We start from the raw sequence: 27175 nt of genomic DNA, 5'->3' as shown, positions 1-27175 counted from the left end.
AACAGAAAGGATTAAAAATAATAAAGAGCGAAAAATATGTTTGGTAATTGCAAGGAATTGACAGGATTAGAAGCAGTAGATTTTGCTCTAGGTGCTTCTGCTTCTTTTTACCCCCAGATAAATAGGAAAACGCATGATAAAATGGTTAGTGGACAGCACTACATACAGTACATCGGGACATACCTGTATCTGCATCTGCCTTGGAGCAGACACCAACTAAGGACATTGAGGTAACCTTCCTGGGGACGCCGTCGTCGTGGGGCGCCGCTGAAACTTTGCCGGCCGCAATGGAAACACTACACTGGGAATCTGTGGAATGGGGAATGGGCAGGGATTCCTCTCCATCCTCGGGTTCTGGGTCCGAGTGGTCCGAGTGCAGCGGGTTTGTGAAGCTTAGAGCGGTCCTGAGGGGAGCACCAGGAACCTCAGGGGTCAGACTGGAGACAGATGTGGGGTTTGCAGAGCGAGTCCAGCCCACCTTGTTGGCACGCAGGGGCAGGTGGTCGGGACGGGGTGGGTTTTCTGAATCTTGTGATAAGCTGTTATTGGTGCGCACCTTGAAAGCGTGCGTCCGTTGCAGCTGACCCCCACTCTCGAAACTGCGTGGTCCTTCCTGCAGGGGCACTTTCTTGATCTCCACACTCAGAGGTGTGTGTTTGTTGGACTCCGGAGGGCAAGTCGTGGGCATGGAGGCAGGCGTAGGGGGCGCGCCCTGGGGGCCACCGCTGTAGTTCTCATTGAGGTCGGGTTCGTGTTCTGAAGCCAGCAGGTGCAGCACAGGTTTAGGATGGTAACGGTCGTTCTCCTGGCGCACGTCGCTGACCGTGGGGAATGCTGAAGGAGGGGACGGAGTCAGGATGGGAGGCACTGGCCGAGGCTGTGGGGCCTGCAGGATTTCCTCTTGGACGACGCCCTCGACCTGAGAACTAAGACAAACAGCAGGAAAAAGAGTGACCACAAGATGGCAGACTACAGTCACATTTAAGACTTTCATGCACAAGTTATTATTTTTACAGAGTAATGATTAGACGTGGTACTGATCTGATGCACATGACAAAGCTGATACCAGGAAATAAAGACATTACTGAAATTGGACATCAGATATCAGATCCTGTAACATCATATATTGAATCCTGTAACATCAGATATCCTGTAGTATATCATAACATAACATCAGACATCATATCCTGTAACATCAGATATCAGATCCTGTAACATCAGATATCCTGTAGCATCAGATATCAGATCCTGTAGCATTAGATATCAGATCCTGTAGCATTAGATATTAGATCCTGTAACGCAAGTGATCCCGTACCATATTAGCAAGAATTCTGATTCCCACAGACCCAAATTAATCCTGAACCTCTAAGAAAGATTTCCTAATATCAACTGATGTGTATAAAAGACACAAGTCAAAGAATCAACCTCTTCCATTCAAACCTCTCCACCACCATGGACATGACCAAAAGAGCTGTTAAAGGATGTCAGGGATGAGATTGTAGACCTGCACAAGGCTGGAATGGGCTACAAGACCATCACTTTGTTGCCTTGGCCGTATGATTCGTGTCATTGTCATGCTGGAAGACCCTCCACCACCCATCTTCAGTTTTTTGGTTGAGGCCAAGAGGTTCTCGTCCAAGATTCTACAGTGCATGACCCCCTTCATGTGGTGAAGTCTTCCTGTACCCTTATCAGAGAAACAGCCCCAAAGCAGAATGTTTCCTCCTCCATGTTGATACCAAAGAGCTCAATTTTGTTCTCATCTGACCACATCACATTCTCCCAGGCCTTCTCTGAATCATTCAGGTGCTCAATGGCAAACTTTATGTTTATAGGCCTGTTCATGTGCATTTTTGAGCAGAGGGACCTCGGTGTGTTAGCAGTGCTTTTCTTGGTGACTGTGGTCCAGGCTCCCTTGAGATCATTAACAAGCTCCTCACGTGTAATTCTGAGATGATCGCTCACCTTTCTCAGAATCACCCGTACCCCATGAGATCAAATACTTATTTCACTTGATCAAGTATAAATTAATTTCTATATAATATACTTTTTTTCCTGGATTATTTTTATATTCTTTCTCTTTCTGTTATAATAAACCTACCATACGAATTATAGTCTGTTCATTTCTTTTTAAGGGGGTAATTTTACAAAATCAGCAGGGGATCAAATAATTATTGGCCCCCCTGTATCATAAGATTGGTAAACATTAGAAATCAGACCCTGTAACAGTAGATATAAGACTGCAAAATAAAAGTGAGAAAGTTTTGCATGTGAAATCCTCTTAGATAATACCGATGCATGTGATGACAATGAGGTTAAGAGCGTAATCTCCCTCGCAGCCTGAGAGCAGGAGGATGTGGTCATGAACCCTAAGCGAGGCGCAAACTCCTGCCACATATGCAATTCAACGAAACGGTTCTGTGTTTTAAAGGCTCAGCAATAAAAAAAAAAATTAAAAAAATAAGACAAATGTGAAGCAGCAAATGTGCTGCTCCGAATGCACCTTCAAACTGTCCATCTGAGAGTTCACAGCCATCCGAAGGCAATTTCCCAGTCTGGTTTTGTCTTATCTCTCCAGCAGAGGTAAAATATTAAAACACACACAGACTACATACATACAAGCTCTATAAACAGTATACACTTGGGGAATGCATTGGAAAATATATGATGCTATTCAATTTAATATGGTTATAGACCGACAGCAAATCAATTTAATTACATCTTCTAATGTACGGCCCTTCACAAACACGCCTCTGAACATGCAGCTCTACCTCTGCCATGTGAATCTGTATTCTATGTGACTCTCAGGATGTCTCGTTCTCCGTAGTGTTGGGATAAGTCATATTCATGTAGCAGAAGTAGTGCTGCAAGAACGAACTCGAGAAACTCTGTAAGCTCGAGAAATCTACATATCGAATATTTTTAACAAATTATTGGTCACTTTAAAAATAATAAAAGTAAGCGCATCTAGTAAAAATGATATATAAATCGTCTTTTTTATCCCTATGCAAATATGTTCAAAATGATGCATCAAGATACAAATGCCGACTTTTATCCGCTGCACACTTTTTTTTTTAATTGATACATCACATTGTAACTTTTATGCCGACGCACAAATCGAGTTCAGCACTGCTTTCCTTTCACTTCACAGCAGGAACAACGATCACCCACTGCAAAGTTTCACCTATATTTTGTGCTATTTTTTATTAATGATTATGCAAACATACATACACACACACCACTCATATGCATGAAATGAAGGCTGTATGAAACAGGGACTCTTGTCTAGAGGTCAACTGATCAATAGGTTTTGTCAGTCGTCTGGAACCATCAGCGACAATCTATACAGATAGTTTTTCCGGGTTGCTTTATATAGTACGAAAGCGGCCTCCAGAGGCGAATCAATAAAGCCACGTGCGTTTATTCATTTGTCTTTTTTTGTTTATTCGTTTTGGATGTAACCGTTTTTAATTATTTAGAGTGTAATTTTTCGTTTAAGTTCAAATGCATGTCTTATTTTTCCTCAATATTTATTTATATAGTAAATACATTAATCAATGTATAGAACTCCTCCCTCTGAGTATTAAACAGCTGGTCCATGATTAGAGGTGTGTTATAGTACAAATACTTCATTACTGTACTTAAGTAGATTTTTCTGGCATCAGTACTTTACATCACTATTTATTTTTACATTCACTCATTAAATATTTACACAAACATCTGTACTTTCTACTTCTTACATTTTAAAACCAGCCTCGTTATTTTAGTTTTAATCTATGAATTTGTTGAAATGTCAATATTTTTCTTCTCATTGCGCGCCGATTTTAGCCCATCAACATATTTCCTGTCATTGCGCGGCTTTTTCAACCTACCACTGGTGTATCATTTCCTGGCTCTCACTCACCACAGATGTAGGCAAGTTTACAAACAACGAGCGTGGCAGAAAGGAGCAAGAAGTCTGGGGGTAACATGGATGAGACAGAGGGAGTCAGTGATGTAAACATGACTGAGAACAGAGACTTTCCTGATCATCTTTTCTCTGCTTGTGTTCTATATGGTGGATGTTCAGCCTGGACACATTCATTAGGTAACAAAATTAGAAATTCGTTTTTTATTTATATATTTATTAGGGCTGTCAAAATTCAAACGCAAATTCATTTTAATGGCACAAAAATGTATTAACGCTCTATCAAAGCAGCGTGCTTTCTGTTCGAATATTTTTATTAAAAATATAAATACATAAATAAATAACTCAATATAAAGGATGTGAAATTAAAACCTTCAGCGCAACATACATTTATTCATGACTTCCTTTTAGATATAAAATAAATAAATAAACTACTAAAACTAAAGCGGCAAGTCTCAAATCAAAACACCAAAATCTGCCATGATTCACACAATTAACCCTCTGTGGGTCGACAAACGCACCGAGGCATTTTGTCGCTTTTTCCTCATAACGCCGAAACAAACTTAAATCTTTTATTGATTGTACAGATAAGAGCAATACATCATTTTAATCCGTAAAGAGTCTACGTTTATTTGTACACACTCACAACAAAACGCTGTGCTTTTGTGAAATAAAGAAAACAGGCAGGGGGCGCTCTCTGCCATCTCCCTTCACAAACGCATAAATAAGACAACCTGAATCTCAGGAAATAAGAGCCAAACAGACATAATACATATATGTATAGAAAACTCAAAATGTCTTTTACATAAACCAATTCACATTGAAAACAAATATTCTCCAATATATTATTATATAATCGGTATGAAAGTTAGAAGAGATATAGATTCTCCGATATAACCTCATTAACCATCCGTGTGGAAACGTAGCAAAAGTTCCCTTTGATGTCCTGATGATTTACGTAAATTAAAACATCATATTTACTTTAAAACCATCACAAGAATATTTTGTCTTTATGCTCCATGTCGAGTTTGGTTTCACTAATAATAATAAAGCATCAATATTTGTCCATGTCCATGTTGATTATATTAAAAATATAAAGTATTAAAGTATTAATATATGGTATTTTTAACGTCTTTAACTTGAGTGAAAAAGCATAGTCACAACTTCAACTTTTACTCAAGTATTTTGAAATATCTCTGCCCATGATATAGATATAGATTTTTCATGCTACACTTATCAAATTTTAATATCTTGGGCAATTATGTGCAATAATTTCATTGCAACAATAATAATAATAATAATAATAATAATAATAATAATAATGTTACATGTGCATTTTCTGCCATTTGTTTCACTGATTTTGTATTTTTTTATAATTTCTTTTTAATTTTACTTCAATATCTACTTTAATTTAACTACAACCAAACAAGTTCCCTATTGGATCAATAAAGTATTCTGATTAATATATTCATATTTATTTTAATTAGCGCATGTTCTTGATTCATAACATTTTATTTTTTGTAATAAAGTTCAATACTATTTTACAGAGTGTTTGTTTTTTAGTCAGTTTTCATTTGAAAAACTATTGGTTATCAGCAAGTAGCAATAGTTTTACCAGTATCCAACGTAGCTATCAGCATCAGTAAAATCTGTAGAGCTGAGTCCAGAAATGATGAGAACAAACACGAGCACTCTCCACCCCCACACACCTCCACACCCCCCACAAAAGCACCAGAAGCCACATACATGCTCCATCCTAACAACCACCACACTGTTCTGTTCCATGATGTTTTAATGTGTGGAGGCGTGCTGTGGGAGAGTGTTACCTGCGAATCCGTGGTGGTTTGGGTGGAGGCGTGTCCCACTGATCTTCATCTGAATTCTGGCTGGGTTTTTCCGGACTGCCTTCGTCCTGGGCGAGAGAGACACACAGCCACACGGTCAGATAACGTGATTAAGACGACTACGTCCGTTCTGAGGTGAGTAAACCCTATGGAGGAGCATTGAAGTGGAAGAAAAACATCCACGGCTGCGATCCGGAGAGAGCCGTGAAAAACTGCTAGTGCCCTCTACTAGAGCCAGCATGGACGCTTCTGCAACCAAGACCGGTTCAGGGCGAAGAAGTGAAGAAAAACAGATATTTGACCTCACTGTGACCTTGACCTGGTTTTGGATTCCAATTTTGAAATCCAAAACCAGGACGAAGTGAAATAAATATTTTGTCTCAATTAATTTTTGTAATCTAATCTAATTACTCGAGGAATCGTTACAGCCCAAAATCACAGGGAGGTGGAAGCTCAGTGGTTAAGGTTTTGGGTTATCGGTCAGAAGGTTAGTGGTTCGAACCCCAGTAATGCCAAGTAGCACCTTTTCTAGGCATAAACAAAGTGAGGCCAGTGAGCGCCCCCTGCCCTGCTGTCGCTCTTGCCTACGCAAATGATTTACTTGTTTTTCTGCTGCAGTTTAATACACAGTATATTTACATACTTGAATTCAGGAAGGTTTCGAATGTTTCGTATGGTATGGATGGTGGGCAGTAACAGAAATCTTATGTAGGGTGACTAGGAACGTCTCTGTCACCAAGTTACCACTATTGTGCCCTTGAGCGAGCTCAAAGCCAAAAACTCCCCGAGATGGTATGAGGAGGAAACCCTGAGCGGAACCAGACACCACGTCCTCATCACTGAATGTCCATTCATTATAAGTCCATTGTTGTTGAGGCTATCACCTGTTCCCTGATAGACGCTAGAATGCAAACTTGTTCACGACAGCTGCAGGGTTTAACCAGTGTAGCAAATGGTTTATACTCATTACAGAACAAATCCTGTTTTTATAATTCTTTCGTTCATTTAGGGGGGGTTTATGACAAAAATCTAAACATTATATAACAGAAATAGACAAAACATCACTTAGTGTGAGATACTTAGTGTGTGTGTGTGGAGTGACGCCACAGCATGTGGTCCAAGTCATGATTACCGGACGGAGGCTGTGCATGTGTGCCAGATGTGGGTAGATTCTCAGGCTCTAAGGGCATTTTGGGAAGCATTATGTCTTCAGTGCTTTGCCTAAACAGGATGTTAGCCCTGGCTCTTGTCCAAGTGCTAACTGTTCCTCTTTCTACGTTAGTCTTTTTTTTTTTCTCCTTCGCCTTCCTCTCTTCCTTTTGCTTCTGAGTGTGTCCAGGATTTTTTTTATGCCCCACACACACACACGTACTGGAACTGGATGAGCATTAGGTATTTGAGTCATGCACAAATGCAAAGTAACACATGTACACTGGACGTTGAATGAATAGTGGAGTGTCGCGCTCACCATGCCATCTGTTAGCTCTGAATTCGTAGGGCTCTCCAACAGCAACAGCTGCTTCTCGAAAAGCTGGGCGATAGCTCGATGGACCAACTCGTACTGCTCCTGAGAGGAAGAAAGAGAGAGAAAGAAAAAGAATTGCACACTTTACAGGTTAAACATAGCAATGGGGTGTGCGATATTGACAAAAAAAAAAAATATCTAGATTTTTTGGGGGGATTTTATAGATCATTAGATTTCTGCTGAACGTGTTATTGTGCTGGTACCTTAAGGACCGTGGACAGCGGCCCTCAAAATATTTGATATTCTGTATATTCTGTGTGGTGATCAGTTCACAGCAGTGACTTATAGATTCATCTTTTCCAATAAGTTTTTAACTTTAACCTGTTAGCCTTCAGCACAGATTTTGGGACTCGCAGCTGAAAATGCCCTACCAAACTATAAATATTAACATGTGCTGTTTCACCAGTAAGAGTTTGTAAAGAGTAATAAAACTAAGCCTCAGACACGTGGGGAATAAAATCCTCCCATCAATCGTTAGAATCCTGCACTCATTGGCTACATTTTCCATCAATGATTTTGTTTCCATAATGCTACTGGCTGAAAATGAAAGGTTTGAAATGATAGGTGGTGGTTATTAAAGTCACCTGGACACCTGCCTGTAAAGTGGAGCCTTTTCTTTTATTGTTTGGAGCAAAAATGCTTTACAGCATGTTGTTCACTGGACCCTTATCCTTCCAAATAAACCAGAATTAGCAGCAGTGGATGTGTTTGTTACTCGTTATTACAATAAATGCGTAAGTAGTGCAATTTTTTATGCATATTGTTGTGTACTGCTTACACACGTCCAGCAAATACATTCGTTATATGTTTTCCATTGAAAACAGTGATCTGAAATCGCTGCTTGAGGCTCAGAGCTTTAGAATGATGTATAGTTAGTCATGGTTACTCTTACACCTGAAAACAATGGAATATCTTGGCACAGGCGCGGCGCTGACGACTAAGGGGTTAATGGGCATTTTTTTTTACCTTTATAAAGCCAAGTGTGCAACATCTTTTAAACCAAATCTAAATCAGTCAGTTAAAAAAAAGAAAAGATTTTGGCTGTTACTAAGCAAATGGAATCAGTATCAAAGAAATGTATCTTTGCAATGCAGAGAAAAAGAGAAGCTGCATCTGAAGTGGCAGTTAGATGTATTCACACACTGTTCAGGGAGATACGTCCTGCTTAAACCAGCAGTTAGAAATGTATAAATACTGTTGTGACCTTCACTGTTATTAAATGAGTCATTTGCGATTGAACCGAATCATTTAAAGGATTCAAGAACGAAACGCCATGTTGCTCTAAAAAGCGAAACAGTGTTGTGACTTTGTTTGGAATTATTTTTGGTGGTGAAATCGAGAAAAAAAAAAAAAACAGGCAGTGTGGCGTCTAAAACCCAAGTCTCTTAATATTAACTTCTTGGTTATTGAACCGTATAAAATAGATATCAAATTTGTAATTGTGTTGATTTGAGAACAAAACAGCACTTTGTGTGATATTGATTAACTCTATGAAATGATTTAAATGTACACAATTTGCCGCCATATCTTGAATTTTGTGATCATTCTAAATGCATTTCAATAGACTGAACCCTGCAGGGAAAGAAGGCGCTCTAAATGCACCTACTGGACTTCATCACGTAATGTAGGACACACTGTAGGTGTGTTCTGTTTGGGCTTTTGCGATGTCCTCGATAAAGTCAAAATCACACATTGTTAAAACAACAATTAAGATATAATAATAGTTAATATATATCGTAGTGCCCTACATAGAATCTAATATTTCCACAAGTCATTCGCCCACCTTCGTCTGGACCGCCGAGTGCCTCTGCGTGCGCATCTCCTGAATCAACTGAAAGACGTTGAAATCCTCAGGAATCCTCTAAAAGAAAGCAACGCGAGATGACACGTGAGTGCCGTGACCAGAAAAAGGCTGAAACGCAGGCAGGAAACAGACTCGCAAAAAGTGTTTACCCCAGTTTTCAGCAGGTTCCATGTGTAGTCAATGGCACAAATGGCACCCGTTCTCCCACATCCAGCACTGCAAAACCAACAAGGAGAAAAATCCACTCAATTCAGTTCTATTTGTAGAGCGGTTTTAACAACAGACGTTGTCCTAAAGCAGCTTCACAGAGATAAAAAGGTTATAAAGTTAAAATGTATAAGTTTAGTGCCTGTAAGTTTTTCCCTGAGACTTCAAGAGGAAGAAACCTTGAGAGGAACCCGACTCCAAAAGGAACTCGTCCTCATCCTCAACACCAAACATCCATTCATTACAGTTCCATCATTGTTTACTGTTCAGTGATGGACGCCTAAATGCAAAACTGTTCATGCAAACTGTGGTTCTGATCCATCGCAGCAGACTGGATCTCACTGAGAAAAGGAAGCATTCTGGAGGAAATCTGGTCAAGGGGTTCAGAAGAACCCTAACAGATCTCCAAGTTATTTCATGTGAGTTCTTACACATTGCAGAACTACACCGTGGTCAACGCACATCTTCATCCTTCTTTACAGCCATTTCAAAGAAATGCCAGATTGTCAACTCTTTCATTTGGTTTCCATGTAAATGAAATGTCCAAAAGTATGTGCACCCTTGACAATGACTGTTACTATAATCTCAGAAGCGCACAATTGTAGGAAACGTCTTCTGTATCCTGTAGATCTAAGATTTCTCTTCTTACTAAGAGATCCAACACCATTCCAGCATGACACTGTCCTTGTATATGAAGGGAGCTCCATGAAGATAGAAGTTGAGTTTGGAGTGAAAGAAAATCCACAGCAGGTTTGTTCCAGCACCTCCTATGTAAAAGAGTAATTTAAACTGTGTGCCCTCAATCTGGAGGAAATCTGGTTACTGGATCTCTCTGAGAAAAGGGACCATGTTGGAGAAGATCTGATCACTAAAACTCAAAGAGTAACTGTGCATGTTTAAGGTGCCTTCAGTCCTGAAACAATCCATGTGGCTTTCAATTGGCCAATAACAGCTCACCTAAAGGGACTTCCAGACGGCAAGTAATTATAACCAAGAGCCAAGGATGTAGTTTAGAAGCCCAAGTCTCTCATTCTCTCTCTCTCACACATTCTATGTGAGCAAGAAAGCAGTACAAGTCGAACAACTTGTCACCCTTCAGCCATATCGAAGGCCCCCGTAGGAATATCCACTTCCTATATAAACATCAATACAATAAAGCCCTATCTGAAGCTGTAAGCAAGACCACGCACAGCGTACCTGCAGTGTACACACACAGGAACATCATCATGCTCCTGGTACTCCCTCATCAGTGCAATCATGTCCAATATGGAGTCGAACGACGAGGGAACATCGTGGTCTGGCCAGTTGATGTAATGGAATTGGGTTATTCTACGAGACTCCTGAAGAGAAAAGATGAAGATGAATTGAGAGACGGAGAAGGTGATGGAACGTATGATAACGTAATGAAGATATAGATCTCAGTAGAGTGAAGGAAGATACTCACGTTGTCAAACTCAACTGTTAGGCTACGAATGTAATAGTCAGTTCGAGGTTGTTCTGATTCCTGAAAACGAGCAAACAAATGAAGTATGATGGATCATTTTCCTACATTTATTCCACTTATTCTTAAAATATTATTAGATAAGAAATATTTTGCAGAGTAGAGCATGCTGGGAAATGAATGCAGAAAGCAGCAACCCACACAGGAGATCCTGAAAGGGCCAAAGGACATGGGCTCATCTCCAAACTGGGGATAGTACCGCTCACATTTTTTCTGCAGTCAGGAAACAGATGGCTTTCTTTAAAACAAACATCTCAATATGATGCCGATTCTAGCGAGAAGGCCAATCGGGTTTGGTATAAAATCAATGAAAGCACATACAAGCTTCATAAAAAAATAAACAAAATCACAAACACATAACCAAGTGGTGTAAAACAACTCTTTCTTCTATACAGTGAACACTTACCCTCCCCATCTCGAACTCTCGACACGCCATAGCAATGACCTGCAGAAAACAGAGGAGGAGGGTCATACATTTCGCATTACAATTCTACAATGAGAGAGAAAAAAAAACAGAACCCTATTATTCAAAGAATCAGTACTCAGTAAGAGCATTGTACAGTAGGTGGAAAAAATGTTGGCTTTGAGTCTTCCTGGGGGCAAGTCCACGTTGGTCAAGGAAGATTATATTTATACTTATATTTTTTACATTTACTGAATTTTTCCAAAAGCCCTTATTCAGAGCGACGTACAAAAGTCTCTCTCGATGAATAAATTAACACAGGTGTACTAGGTTGCAGATTTAGGAAAACATCAGCCTAAAATTATTTTGGGAGAAAACACTATTTCCTACACACACACACACACACACACACACGCTAGTTTGTGTTTCAGGATCTTTGTGTGTCGATTGAAGATAAACAGCAAACTACATTTACATTTATGCCATTAGTAAGATGCCCATATCCTGTCAGTTATACACCTGAGCAGTTGAGGGTTAAGAGCTTTGTATAGGGCCCTGCAGTGGCAACTTGGTGGTGCTGGGATTTGACCACTGAGTGACCCCTTCCTCCCTTTTGTGAGGTTTTGACTCTGTTTGATGTTTCCTTTATAAATAAGAATTGTACATGTACTGTACTGTTGTGTAAACTCAACACAAATTGTGAACTACTTGTCATAAATGTTTTATTTACTACTTTAAATGAATAATACAATAATAAAAGAGTTTTTATGTAATTTATTTGTACAAACTCTCTGAAACTGTTTTGAAATGTTTCTCCGGACTTTCGAGCAACTCGCGGCTCCTCGCCAACTATCAGATTTTTCTAGAGTTACTCTCAGTCCGGTTCCAAATGAAAAGTCGCAAACTATCGAGGTCGCGAGTGTCAAGGTCGCGAGTATCGAGGTTGTGTGTGCGAGTGCCTTGAAGTAGGAGAATATCAGGGTACGAGCGGTTTTACTAGTGAAAATCTTTGTGTGAGTACGAGCATATTTTGGGAAGACGAGCGTTTCTTTTGACACGTTTGCGTCCAGTCACGTGTTCTGCTCATCGCTCGTCACCTCTGTCCCCAAGATTCACGCTCAGTCGCTTCATAGACGTTGTTCTGAGTGCGTTCTCGTCGTTCGCGTGTGTAAATATTGTGCTTTTTTCTGTTTTTATAGTGTTTTTGGTTTATTTCACTATAAATTTAGCATCATGGGTCCCAAGAAGTGTGGTGTATGCACACAAGATTATCTGCAATATGGCATGTCTAATTCAACAGTAAGTACAATTATAAAGAAATAAAAGTTATTTATTTCTTTATTACATTATGTTTATACTTTATTACAAGTATATTTGTTTTAAATTAGCCATTATTGTGTAAACAGGCAAATTTATACTAACACGCTAGATAGATAGATAGATAGATAGATAGATAGATAGATAGATAGATAGATAGATAGATAGATAGATAGAGATTGGTTGGTTGATTGGTTGGTTGGTTGATTGGTTGGTTGATTGGTTGGTTGATTGGTTGGTTAAATGGTTGGTTGATTGGTTGGATTGGATTGGATTGGATTAGATATGTGGGAAAAAAAAAACCCTGAAACTCACTGCGACATGGTATTCCCAGATCATTCTCCAGAAGTCAAGGACAGTGTTGGGCAACGGGCCCTGAGTGGCAATGTAGGCCTCAGGTCCATCCACGCCCTGTACACAACACACACAGGAATAATAAATATTAACACACATGGAAACATACGCAGTGAAGATTAATAAAGTAATTCTCATTTCATCTCATTCACTCATACGCTTGACACCAGTTGTGAATTCGTTGTAAAATAGCATCAGATTCAAGTTGGCATTTGTATCGCGATGCATTGTTTTTAAACAAATTTGCATCTGTAAAAAGGGTTTAATGCTATATAATTATTACTGTATTACTGTATACATGTGCCGTCAAATACAGGACTGAAACAACCTGATAAACTGCGGTCGTTTACAGCACCAGGACTGCATGATGCCGAGTCACTGTCCAGAACATACCGGTTCAAAAGTCAGCCAGAATCTGAGGCAAGATTATGATGCACATTTTTTAAATCATAATGATAAATGCAGCCGAGTCATCTAACAACTGTCAAGGTCAGAATGTAATGTCAGGAGATGAAGAGCCCCAAAAAAATAGATTTTAGAAACACCAAGTCAACGTAAAGCTGACCGCTCAAAAAGCAACCGATTCCAAAAAATTGACCGGCAAGTGTGTCAGTATGTATCCTACTCCAGGCATGAGTATGGGCATGCTTTTGATTTTTTTTGTTTTTTTACAATAAGTTAAGACAGCCTAGGCTAATTGCTATTAATTCCAGATGGACTACACGTCTCGGTCTCCGATACGTCATATTCACGTAGCAGCAGCAGTGCTGAGAGAACGTGTTCGAGAAACAGTTCAGCAAGGAGAAAATCAAACTACATATCAAATATCCGTTACAAATTATTAGTCATTTTCTAAATAAACTTTCTTTCGGCTTCTCCCATTCGGGGTCGCCACAGCGGATTATCCCCATGTTTGATTTGGCACATGTTTTTACACTGAATGCCCTTCCTAACACAACCCTCCCCATTTATCTTGGAACCGGCACTAAGGCTTGTGCAACCTTAATGGCTGGGGTTGGTTCCCTGACCGGGGAACGAACCCAGGCTGCAGCGGTGAGAGCACCGCATCCTAACCACTAGACCACCAGGGAACCATTAGTCATTTTCTAAATAATAAAAGTAAAGCGCATCTACTACCATATTGACCCTATATAATATAGGATGACTCTTGGATTTTTTTTTTTTAAAGAAAATGGTTTTATTTCAAAATACTTTTCATCTAGCATATGATATTTTATATGTAACGTCGCACACACATGCACTGTTTCATTCAACAAATACACAATCCTCACACACGAACACAAACTCATTCACCTTAATGAAGTTAGCGTTGATGTAATCCGTGTCCTGGTTGGATGTTTTTAACGTCACTTTCACTCGACTGTGATCAACTAAAGGGTGAGAGAGTCAGAGAGAAAACATACATCAATTTACCTGCTATTACTATATTATTATTATCATTTTATACAAACACACACACACCAGACACACACCCTATTCCATGTTTAGTCAGAGTTTTAACCTTCACGCTTCTGTTAGAAAGATGTTTCACTGAATTTTCTCAAGGTTTGTGGAGATTCGTTCTTCCACAAGAACGTTAGTAAAGTCAGGTACTGATGTAGGTGAGGTGAGGAGGCCTGGGGTGCAGTCAGGATTCACATTCATTGTTCTATAAGGTTGGATGTGTTCAGCGAGAGAACCAATGGAAAGCAGATCTTCATAGAGCTGGCTTTGTTCATGTGTCATGCTGGAACAGGTTTGGGTCTCCTAGTTCAAGTGAAGGTAAAAGTTCATGCACCTGAAGAAGGTGTTATGATCTCTGGAGAGGAAGTATAGCAGGCTGACCTAGGATGGTCCAAGCGTACTGACGAATCCTTCTATGCCAAATCGTTCCATGTGTTATCTGGTATAAGTGTATAAATGTAGCAGGGGAGTATTTCTAAAAATAAATGAAGTTTCCTCTCTTTGAAATTTTTTTCTACGACATATGGATTCACGCACAGACACAGGGAGCACCAACCTTCATAAGTCAGTGTGCCAAAAGACATCGTCCCATGTACATAGGGAGCTGTGCAACTGGTCTGCCTGACCATGTCTGCTATCTACATCTATTTACATCTAGATGGGTTAAACGACCAAAAAGCAGCCCTGAAACCCAAATCCAACACACTACCTCTATTGTGTTTGCCTGATGAGCTCATATGTTCTGAATCATGAGCAGACTCCAAATTGTTATATTAGTGGTGCCTGATGCAATGAATGGGCGTTCCCTCTTTTCTCAATCTAGCTTTGTTTTTCTCCATTAGATGGCTCTCTAGTCTTCATGTTGGTTTATCCTTCACAGGTGAAACTCGACATTCAGAGCTATGAATTGTTTAAACGATCAATCAATCTAACCGTACAGACCTGGGCAACCAGAAACACCAGTCAGTCGCATGTTCCAATATTTCTGATCACGGAGGTGTTTAACAAAATGTTGTTCTAAGCTGTTTAACAACATCTGAATGGAAAAATGAGGAAAATGAGAAACAGAAATTCTGATTTCGGTCTCGAACTTTAATGAATAGTTAAAAAAAAATAAAAATAAATAAAAAATAGGCTTGCTGTTCCAATACTTTTGAAAGAGTCTACATTTGTGGTAAAGTGCAGGTATTCACCCATTTCCTGGAGGTGCTGCTGTAAAAAAGGATTATTGGTAAAACTTCCACAGGAATTAATAGCAGCGTTGACTGACTAACGCTGACGGCAGTAAGTTTTGTTTATTATGTTTTGTATATTAAAATGGTGTTAAAAAGCTCAGGAACAGCATGTGCTGTTCGTGGTTGCACTTATAACCAGACGAAGCTTAATTAGTGGCTTAAACAACAGCACTATATACACAAAGCTAAAGTTAGAGTGAACTGCACTTGCAAATCCAAACGTCCAAAATCCAAAGCCTTCCATTTCATTTCCATTACGGCATTTGGCAGACGCCTCCTTGTCCAGAGCGACTTACATTTATCTTATTCATACAACGGAGTAGTTAGGGGGTTAAGGGTAAGGGCCTTGCTCAGGGGCCCATATGTGGCGGCTTGGTGTGGCTGGAATTTGAAATCACAACCAGTCCCTGCCAACACTATACAGAGAGGCTTGAGCCAGGTCCGGCACTTCCTGTAGGAATGATCAAATGTATGATCAAATTTGCCTTCTCACAGGCCACGCCCAAAAATTTCTGATTTTTGAGTATTCAGAATCAGAAGCAACATTTCCATGAAGCTTACTTTGCTTTATGAGGTGGTATTATAAGATTTTCAAGACTAGCTCTGTTTATGAGAAAGTACTTTATCTGCATATACACACTCAGTTTTAAAAGTCGCCTTGCGCAGCAATACATCGCTTCCCGCGTTCCTGCCACTTCTGGAGTGTGTTCTAGAAGTCTTCTTTTTGAAGTGTTTTAAGCACCTTCTGCTATTCACGCTGGATCTCCGTCAAAACGGCAATTTGGGGGGTGCGGAAGTAAAATCTCGTTGTTTCGTCATGTCAAACGTCTCTCTGGAAGTTTCGCCCAGTTTCATGCAGAATTTCACGTTTGCTCTTTGTTCTGACTTGCTGTCCATGATGCAGAATGGTGCCAGTTGCACAGCTCCAGATGTACACAGATGTCTTTTGACCAGGTGTCTACGAATTAAACCCTAACATCTAGAGAGATATTCGTCCCGAACACCCAGACAAGTGATTTTTCTTCCTGATGGATCGGATCGTCCACGTCTCACACATCAGGAAAGTGGGTGTGGCATCGCAAGTGTCCGTGGTTATTAAGAGAAAACAGCTTGCACACGTGAGATATAAGTGCTCTACAGAAAGCAATTTGTGTTCAACCAGCATCTCGCCTGGCTCACGTTAGCGTGAGTCACGTGTGCATTACTTACACGGCAGTATGTCTTTATATCGGTTCTTTTTCACGTTTTCCTCTCGCTCGCCAACATTCGTGGGATAGATCTTTTCCGTCTTGTATTTGGTCGATAATCGGCGTAGTCTCTGTGGGCAGAGAAAAAGGGAACAACAGCAACGTTAAAACCTTTTACACACACACACACACACACACACACACACGATATACAGACAAAAGGATGCCTGACTTTGCTATGCTTTACATAAGTTGGAAGATGTGGAAGATCTCCTGCTATAGAGCTCCAACTCTATTGAACATCATGAATGTGAACGCTGACTGCACCCCAGACCTCCTCACCTTCTCACCTACATCAGTACCTGACTTTACCAACACCCTTGTAGCTAAATGAGCACAAATCTCCACCAAATCTAGTGGAACATCTTCCCAGAGGAGTGGATTATTATAAGAGCACATGAAGACTAAATGTTAAATGGGATGTTCAAAAAGAGGTACATCTTATGGTCAGGTGTCCACAAACCTTTGTCCATATAGTGTACATATAGTTAAAAAAAAAATTAAAGAACAACGTGCATCAGGATGGCTGTGTGGCTGCTCTATTTATGGGTTATTCTTTCTTTTTTTTCTATCTGCATGCCCTTGTTTATTTTCTTGATACCAGAGAAGAAAGTAACCAATCACCAGAATTCAATCCAGCTGAACATCTTCATTAGGGATGGTAAGATTCAGTGATTCACATCAGTGCATCTCTCAGCTCCACTGCTGCTACGTGAATATGACGTATCACAACAATAGAGACCGAGGCGTGTCCTGAGAGTCACATAGAATACAGAGTAACATAGCAGAGGCAGAGCTCTAGAGATCGTATTGCATTGAATCGCTTCTTAATATGTATCTTTAAATGTATCGTATCGTCTGCGATGCATTGAGATGTGAATCGGTTATAGAGATGCACATTCCTAGTGTTCACCATTTGAGGGAAAGTTTCAGGATTTTTGCTCCGGCAGAATTCCATGGTCTTGTAAATGTTTATCCTGCTAATTAAGAGCGATTCATTTGGTGTTCAGCAGCCGCAGACACCGTGTCATTTCCCATGTGTATTTTGAGCGCATGAACAATGATGAGCTTCAGACAAATCAGAATAGTACAGGAAACCCTGCAAGGAACCACCAGCGAGAAATGGTCATGTGATGAGCACTTCCTGCATTTGTTTTCAAAAGACAAGGCTCTGAGATCAGGCCCTCTTCAGGGGATGCCCTGAAGTGAAAAATGATGTCATGCAGGCACTGGACTAGAAAACAAATGCCCAGGTCTTCCCACAAGTGGAACTGGGCACTGATCCGTGGCGTCACTCTGGGCCTGACGCTCGCTCTTCGAATCTCCTGACCTTTCCTCATGCTTCCGCTGAGAACATGGCGTGGGCGTCCGGGTTACCAGGGTTTGTGCGAATGCCTCCTTACTTTGAGAAAAAAACATGCAAAACACGAGAATGCTACAACATGCTCCTGCCAAGGTTTCTCAACATCTCAAACAGACCAAAAATATGAGCTTGGTAGCTTTCATTCCTTCCACAAGGACATCAATCGGAAGATCGAAAAACTGTGCTAATCACTGCTTAGTTGTGATTATTGTGGTCTGTTCTGATGCAGAAAGAGCGAGCGAGTGCGATTAGTAGCAAGCCATGCCCGAGAGTGCTGGAAACCAGCTCTCAGACCTACACTAATGCACTTACAGCTATTCTGGTCACACACAAATAAAATTTTCATCAGCCAAGCTGGTTTACTGTATAACGCTGGTGCACTATGGAGACATTCTGCTGTAAGCAAAGTGAAAAATAACAGCCTTGAAAACCAGCAAACAGACCAGACATATAAACACAATGCACCATGGCTAGAGGTGTATTTATAAAAAAAAAATTAATAATAATAAATACACTACATTATATATTAGGGATGTAAAAAAATATCGATACTCGTGACCATTGCGATATTTTGTTTGCCGATACTTTATCATTTCTTTTTTAAAAATACAAATTAATAAAAGATTCACGCCAGTTGTTTCGTTTCAAGTGTATATCTCGACCCCTAGATAGATATCAGTCTTTAGTTTCTCTCTCAACTTAAACAGTGATCGGAAGTACTAGCATAAGGCACACCACTATTGTTAGACTTAATATCCACCTGTTTCCTGGGGGGCACTACTATAAAAGCGATTAGGGGTAGAACCTACTGTGCTCTGGTTAGATTAAGGACAGCTTTCCTAAAAAATGATATCCTATTTCTAAAATAACAAATATTTCAAAATATCACCTCGTCGCAACATATCGTATCAGACCTGTTTACCGCTGTGCTAAGAATCATAAGGAGAGCATTTCGATGGCAGAAGCTCTTTACGCCACTGTTTCAAACAGAAATCGTGATCTCACTGCGCTTCAAGAGAAGCTACATTCAGGACGCTTTCTCTTTTTGGAGCAGATCAACTCAAAAGTTCATATATCTGAGCGCTGGTATTCATTGATGAAAGTTTGCAGCAATTTTAAAGATTGAGGATGCAACACATCTATCGAATCGAAGACATGATGAAGATAGAAGATTTACAACCCTAAATCCTCTGAAAACTCTCTCTTGAGAAAGAGTTTCAGGTTGTTTTTTTCCCCAGAAGCGTATGGACTTTTAGTGCCTTTTAATTTTGTAGCCCGAAGCAAAACTTCCTGAACACGATTGTCCCTTTACCTCCGCATCTACTGGACGAACTTCCTAATTGATTGTTAAACTAAATGTGGTGTTTAAATGTGGTGCCACATCATGTGTGACGTTAATCGAGTTCACATCAGACACAAAACAATGATATACTGTGTTGCCAATAGTAAAAGTAAAAGTAAGAGACGCCGACCTTTTCACCAATATGTGGTTCTTCTTCCCCAAACTTCACCTGTTTCAGCATGACCTTACATGGCATTTGGCAGACGCCTTTATCCAGAGTGACTTAAAACTAAGCAGTTAAAGGGCCTGCAGTGGTAGCTTGGTTGGTTGCTGGGATTTGGAAGATCTCCTGCTATAGACCTCCAATCCAACTGAACACCTCTGGGATGGATTTCTCACGCTGACTGCACCTACATCAGTACCTGACTTTACTAACCCCCTTGTGGCTGAATGAAATCTCACCTATCTCCACAAAATCTAGTAGAAGAGTGGAGCTTATTATTAAAGCAAACAGAGATCAAATAAGATGTTCAGAAAGCACCTAAAAAACCCTTACTGTGCAAGTGTGACAGGATCAGGGATTCGAATTTCATCTAATCGAGTATTAATTCAGATCAGGTAGGATGAAGTGCACCATACACCACTACACCGTACAATATTATATTTTAACATCAGCACTACAGAGCTGTATAATAAGATATAATGCTCCACAGACGCCCAGGAACCAAGTGGTATGGGATCATTGGAATACTCGCTGAAGGAGGTACATGAAAGCAGTCAATGAGTGGAAAAGAGTTCACCTCTGACAGCCAGCAGTATAATAAAGTAACGCTCCAAGAGCATGTCATCGATGATTAAATACTCAGAGATCGACTCCAAGTCATAAGCTTGTAAATGTTCAATTTTTTCCATAATCTGGGTGAAAACTGTATTATAGAAGTCAACTGGTTAAGCGGTTTTGCCGATTAATTGGCACCAATTGTTGCATGGTTTTTCCGGGTCGCGTTACACTGTACAAGAACAGAGGCGAATCACTCAGTGAAGGTTTAACTTTGTTATTGTATTATTAAGCTGTAATTTTTTGAGTTAAAAAAAAAAAAAAAGAGTTAAAAAAGAGCTAAAAATTACAGCTCAATAATACAATAACAAAGTTACACCTTCACTGAGTGATTCACCTCCGTTTTTCGTTTATGATTTAATTATTATTATTACTATTATTATTATTATTATTATTAATATACATAATTTTTTTTTTATTATTATTTTAGATGAAGTGGTGTTAGTTTATTTTTTATCCAGTAACCCTAAAAAGATTAATAATAAAAAATAATAATAAAATTGGGTTTAAACGGTTATCTGCAAATACGATCCAACATAATTATTGGTGTAAAATCCGTTGGCCTACCTCTAGTGTCTACACATTTTTAAAGCATTTCGATTTAATTCCTGCTGTGACTGGTTGAGGAAAATTGGGCGATCACAAAAAACTTATTAAATCTTCTTAGGATGGGGCTTTTGGGGAGTTGATATTGCAGAAATTCACAAGGCATTCCAGAAAGACGTGACTCAAAAATGCACGTGGAGCTTTGGCACGCGAAACGTTCCTCAATTCAACAGGGCATGCGAGGTTGATTGTTATAACGCATCGCTCGAGGTAAACATGCTGGTGTGAGTCCGGCATCTTAACCTCCGTGACTGGCTTCAAAAAGGATGTGCTGTAATAAAGCTCTCTTCCTCAGTTACACAAACTCACTTGCACAATGGGGAAGAAAAACAGCAGACACTCTCACACTCTCTCGTTTTTTCCTCTACCTTGGGTATGCCCAGATCAGCCTAGAACACGAATTTTGAAGAATGATATAAATCATTTATAAACAGTATGCGAAGATCGCTGCTTCTTCGTGAAACTGGACATCTTCTAGTTAGATTTGGTCGCACCTTCCCCTTAAATATCAGTGTACCACATGATCATTTGGTCATACTAGGGGGGAAAAAAATCCTACAAATATGTAGAAAAATATGAATAATAAAAAAAATAACGTCAAGATACATAAAACAAAAAGTTTTGTAATCCCATTGTGTCAGCAGGAAATAAAGAGAAGTCAATCTCGAGGGGGTGAGAAAGTCCCACCCCTAATGACGAGTGAGCTCTTTGTCTCTTTCCCCGTTCAGACTGCTCATGTAACAGAGGAAATTGTGGTGGTGGGGTGTGTGTGTGTGTGTGTGGTGGGGCAGAAACGGCTGTCAGCGCTGGGGCTGAACAATCACCGACATGACACAGTTGAATCACTCTCTCTCTCTCTCTCTCTCTCTCTCTCTCTCTCTCTCTCTCCCTCCCTGCTGCCTCATCAGAGCTTTCCTCCACTTCTCACTGGTTTCTTCACCTCCCAAAGCCAGATTTACTCTCACACACAAAAAGGGTTCAACAATTATTATAAAAAAAAAGGCAAAAAAGCATGGGTCTGTTTGAGAGTGTGTGATTTTCCCATCCAAATTAGTCACAAAAAAAGATTTACCAAGATCATATGACCCGTCAGTAGATTGGAGGCTATTTAAAATCAGCCAATCACAGCGCATGCTGCACACGTCCATGTCCTGTTATGCAGAAGTAGATGTTAGGGGGAAAAACGAGGAAGCCCGAGAACACCCAAGTGGAAACCTGCTACCTAAAGTACAGATGGACAGAGGTAGACGAAGTACACAACCATGTAGTTGAGTAAAAGTAAAGATACAGTAGGTAATTTATGACTCCAGTAAAGTAAGTGTCCCTTTAAACTTCCACTTGAGTAAAACTACTTAAACAATCCTGTAAATGAGGTCACGTGTGTTGTGGTGAGTTCGAGTCTGGAGTTTCTTCAATCATTTATTCCTCTCTAAATGTTCTGCTTGCTGTTGAACTGATGCTGAACTGTATGTTGGTGATCAGTAGAAACACCAAGCAGCCTTACAGAAATTAATGGATTGGAGTGGAAGATCTCCTGCTATAGCACTCCAACCCTATCGAGATGAATGTAAATGCTGATTTTGCCTCCTCACCTCACCCACATCACTTTACCAACACCCTTGCGGCTGAATGAGCAGAAATCTCCACAAAATCTAGTGGAACATCTTCCCAAAATAGTGGAGGTTATTATAAGAGCAAATGGAGACTATATGTGGAATAGCATGTTCAAAAAGAGGCACATACCAAGGTGTCCACAAACTTTATAGTAGATCCTGCTGATTTCTGTATTCTCACACACACACACACCAGTCTGACATTCAGCCACCACCATCTGTGGACACGGGATATTCTTTTATCCCCAGCAGGGAGAACATGGTCCTGTCCTTCTCAATAACTTTTACGTGTAGGGTATTTCTGACTTGAGCGTGACATTGTAGGAGGACGTAAAGGACTGCAGATTTGGTCTGCATGGTGATCAGGAGGCTACAGGGCTCCAGCCAGAGTTCTGAAAAAGGGGCCTGTTTGTGGAGGCTCCAGGGTCAAGCTAGCAGGAGGCCTGAGGGTTGAGGTCAGAGTATAGTATATAGTATAGTATGGTCATATTATTATGTATTTGGGATGCCATTTCAGCTAAAAATGGTCATGATTTTGGACATTTTTATGGTGATCACCATTAAATGTTAATGTCTCTAACATTCACCAAAAGAGAAAATGACGTGAACATCAGGCAAATGATCCCTGATTCCTAAAAGGATTCCACGTAAACGTGACCGTGTGGACTTTGATCAATGAAAAATAATAAATCAGCATCACACAAGCCGCCATTCTTACGATGCAAATTGAAGCCCGGGAAGGCACCCAGTCACATGACCCCGGGTTTGCGACAGCTCTGGCGGTTTACACAAATTAGACAGCAAGTCTTGCTATTATGCAAAACTGTCAGGAGACAGGACCACATTCAGTTACACCGCAGCGTAAACATGCTCACGTCTCAACACACCTCACGCAGAGAGAACGCCATGAGCTAACAAGAACATTCAACATCTTTAACAATGACAAAGACTTTCCTGCAGGACCAAATCTCATCTGCAGGACAAGGACACTGATGCCTGCAGAACTTTACCCTGTACACTGCATTATCTCTTTATAATTATAATTAGATAGATAGATAGATAGATAGATAGATAGATAGATAGATAGATAGATAGATAGATAGATAGATAGATAGATAGATAGATAGATAGATAGATAGATAGATAGATAGATAGATAGACTTTGCCTTACATCTGTCCATGTAAAAAAAAAAAAAAAAAAAAAATACTACATATAAATCATTAATAAATACAAAAAAATTAAAAATAGTAGGACATGGGGTTTATTGGTAGCAGAACGCTGAGGATGGAGAAAAGAGGAAGGGAAAGGAGGAGGTTTATGGATGTGGTGAGGGAGGGTGCAGGAGGTTGGTTTGGAGGAGGCAGATGAGGAGGACAGAGTGATATGGAGACTGATGATCCGCCGTGTCGACCCCTAACTGGTATATAGATAAATCTTTATATGTATACAGTACATTTTTTTATATTTTCACCATCATTGACTTTTTATTTAGCTTAATATATATTTATTTAAAAAACTCGATTTCATTAATGTCTTCTTGTACTATGCAATGACAAAGATCTTTCCATCTATCCATCCAAGTTATTGCTTTTAAACTGCAAATATGTCAATATTAAAGAAAGCTTCAGTGATCTATGAAATTCAATAAAGTTGATTAAAAGATGAATACAATACTGTGAGAATGATGTGAGATTTTCACTACGTTTCACACTCACAGCAGGAGCTTTCAGCTGCTTATGTTTGTAAAAGTCATGCTTTCACAGAAAGTGAAATTCGCTAAGGACGCAAGTATCTCATACACTTTTCTCAGCCGAACTTTGTGGTTTTATGTGAGAACGTTAGACAAAAAAATGAAACCAATCAAGAAAAAACTCCCACAGCAAACCAGTAAAGCACCACACAGACACACACTCCTGAGTCCTGGTCAGAGAGGAAGCGAAGCTCTTGCGAAGTGTATATGAAGAGCTGAAGATCTGTACTCGTTTTCTCAGCAGGGTTTTTTTTTTTTTTTTGAGCAAAACACAGGAAGTGGGATTCATGAGGCGTTCAACCCCCTACACGATCTATACTTACGAACAAATCGCACCCACCACTTCATTTTGCAGTATAATTATCAAAAAAAATAAATTGTGCAGTGTCCTGGGTTAGAAATGACAGTCACATGACCTCCCATCCAGCCAATCACATGTGCACATGTTTTTTCTTCTCTACAGTCTCTGTGGCTTAGTGGTAGGGTGAGTGGTGGAGTAAAAAAAAAACGTGCACTGACTCAGCGGAAAACAAAAAAAACAAGAGGAGCACTAACTTTATAAACCAGCAAATAAACTGTTACTAATGATAGAAAAATGTGCAGAACATCCCCATAATGAAGGGGACAGGAACACTTACAAAATGGTACTTAATTTAATACACACACACACACACACACACACACACACACACACCTTTGATGAACTTGTGTTAAAACACCTGGTGGTGGGTGCGTTTCTGAAAAAGTCTTCGGTATGTACAAGACTTTCAGGTCGATATATGTATATATAAGTTTTGTGTGACGTCCTTCAGTGGTGTCCTACAATACCTGCATCAATCCACCTCTTAATCCCATCATTATGACACCACGTCTATAGAAACCTCAATAATATAGAGAGACGCAGTAGAACAGAGCGCTGCATCACAGACAGGAATCTCATACAGTCAGAATAAAAGTCATCACTAAAGCAAGAAACCCAATGAACACAATTCAACATGTCTCCTTTCACTGGAGCCACAGCAGCACCGCCCGCATACATCATTTTTAGCAGAAGCATCGATATTTACCTCAGAAAATGACCAAGTTTTCTGTGTATTTTTACTGGGCATTATAGTTTTTCCTGGGGTTTTGAAATTAAGTGTGCGTTTGTGTAAATTCTACAGAAAAGTAAACACAAAAACAAACAGTTCATGAAAAAACATAACTGTTTTGAGCTGTTTTGGCCGACGTTCCCTCACCATGTCCAGCTTTTCTTGTCTTCTAAACATCATTGTAAGTATCTGTGACCAAATCGGTTTCTTCTCCACAGTCAGCCATTGTGAAATGGAAAAAAACAGCTATTAAATCCACAGGAAAAGATTTGAGCTCGTGCAGTTTGCTACAGATGCGGTTTGCGAGATCGGACTGTTGCCTGCTGGAGGGCTTTAGTGTGGACAAATCGCAATCTGATTGGTTAAAAGCAACAGCTTCAGACAACATGTATTTAAATCAAGAGTCCACGCTGTTCATTTGTGAAAGACTTACAACAATGACTGATTTAAAATCTGCTGAAATCTGATGGGAAAGAAACTAAAATGTAAAATTAGCAGCAGCACACAGAGAGAAACGCTATGAAATTAAGATAACAGACTATTCAGAATAAATATTTATGGACAAATAATATAACTTAAGCCAGTGATTCTGATCCACAAACACTTGTTCATATAGTGTAGCTTTTATTCATTTTCCAGGAAGAATGTTTTTCCATCCCTGAGTGTCGAGTACATGAACAAGTTCAGCACCAGACAAAACGAAGATCCTTAAGCAAATAATGGATTTTTTTTCTCTGTTCAGAGAAAAGTAGAAATATTTCCTTCTCAGAAGGATTCATATAAAACATTTGTAAAGGACCATGAGATCGTCCTTGACATTGAGGTCTACACAATGTCGTTTCTGTGCATCAGCTCAAAATGACCATCATGCAGATCTGCGTTTGAGGCTCCGCCCTACTGCTCTGTATGAGAATTGTTTATTTGTACGTTTGGTTATGGTTCCGAATGCAACACCTTAGTCCCCTCCCTCTCTGCGCAAGCGTCAGTCCTTACTGGATATCAGAAAAGCTTTTCCTCGCTGCTGAAACCAACTGGGAATACCACGGGATATCCTCTGAACACACACAGCACGCCAGGCCACAGAGAACACAGGGGATAGTGGAGGAAGGAGGGATGTGTAGCGGCGCTCAGGAGAGACTGCAACTGCGTCATCGCCGTCTCTCTCGGCTAAAAAAAACAACAAACAACTTCAGTGCTCGGTACTCGGTTTCACGAGCACTGAAAACACCAGACAGCATTTAAATCAATAACTCGCGCTCCACAGACGTCTAACAAACCTCAGAAAGAAAGATCTGGAAAACAGTACATCATCCACACAGACTGTTAGCATGAAATCGCCCTGGGCTGTAACCTCAGCCCCCTGCTGTATGCTTTACCCACGACAGCAGCAGCACGGTCGTTAAATTTGCAGACGACACCGCAGTGATCCGGCTCGTAAAGCGTAATGAGTCTGCAAACAGGAAGGAGAGGCTCAGCTCGCCTACTAATTTAACTGTGGACTTCAGGACTCACTGCTGAGAGTTCAGCTACTTCACTCAGTCTATAAACACCAGTGCGGTCCTCAAAAAGACACAGCGACATTTGTTTTATCTAAATAGACTTCAAGACAAACCCTGAAACTGAGACACTAGAGAAGGTCCTGCCTGGGTATAAATCTGTGTGGTGCAGCAATCCTGAGTAAAATCTCGGAAATCGCCGCACGATCACTCAGATGGTTTATCTACTCATCTATCCGTAGTATAATCATGGTATCTTCATGCCCATTCCCTGGCTCATGCCCTGGTGTCCCTGCTGGCTTGGCACCACAGCACGCAAGCTTCATT

The 27175-nt window shown here is 40.2% G+C and overlaps 1 protein-coding gene across 5 annotated transcripts in view; it reads right to left on the bottom strand.

Moving 5' to 3' along the window:
* The window catches only part of ptpn12 (protein tyrosine phosphatase non-receptor type 12), a 53166-nt gene that overhangs the window by 9886 nt on the left and 16105 nt on the right, over positions 1-27175 (bottom strand). For all 5 annotated transcript variants that reach the window (XR_006927202.1, XR_006927203.1, XM_046859938.1 and 2 more), the window contains exons 2-13: positions 16771-16879; positions 14177-14253; positions 12824-12919; positions 11195-11233; positions 10930-11001; positions 10732-10791; positions 10485-10627; positions 9230-9296; positions 9060-9137; positions 7220-7318; positions 5734-5819; positions 184-926 (exon numbers count right to left, since the gene is read on the bottom strand). Coding sequence is in view for 3 of the 5 variants with exons in the window: in XM_046859938.1 (XP_046715894.1) it covers positions 184-926; positions 5734-5819; positions 7220-7318; positions 9060-9137; positions 9230-9296; positions 10485-10627; positions 10732-10791; positions 10930-11001; positions 11195-11233; positions 12824-12919; positions 14177-14253; positions 16771-16879 (1669 nt within the window). In the remaining 2 variants the exon portion in view is untranslated. The remainder of the gene's footprint in view (positions 1-183; positions 927-5733; positions 5820-7219; positions 7319-9059; positions 9138-9229; positions 9297-10484; positions 10628-10731; positions 10792-10929; positions 11002-11194; positions 11234-12823; positions 12920-14176; positions 14254-16770; positions 16880-27175) is intronic.

The sequence above is a fragment of the Silurus meridionalis genome, chromosome 10, assembly GCF_014805685.1.
Source record: "Silurus meridionalis isolate SWU-2019-XX chromosome 10, ASM1480568v1, whole genome shotgun sequence".
Classification (NCBI taxonomy): domain Eukaryota; kingdom Metazoa; phylum Chordata; class Actinopteri; order Siluriformes; family Siluridae; genus Silurus; species Silurus meridionalis.
This window is presented reverse-complemented; position numbering and strand designations above follow the sequence as displayed.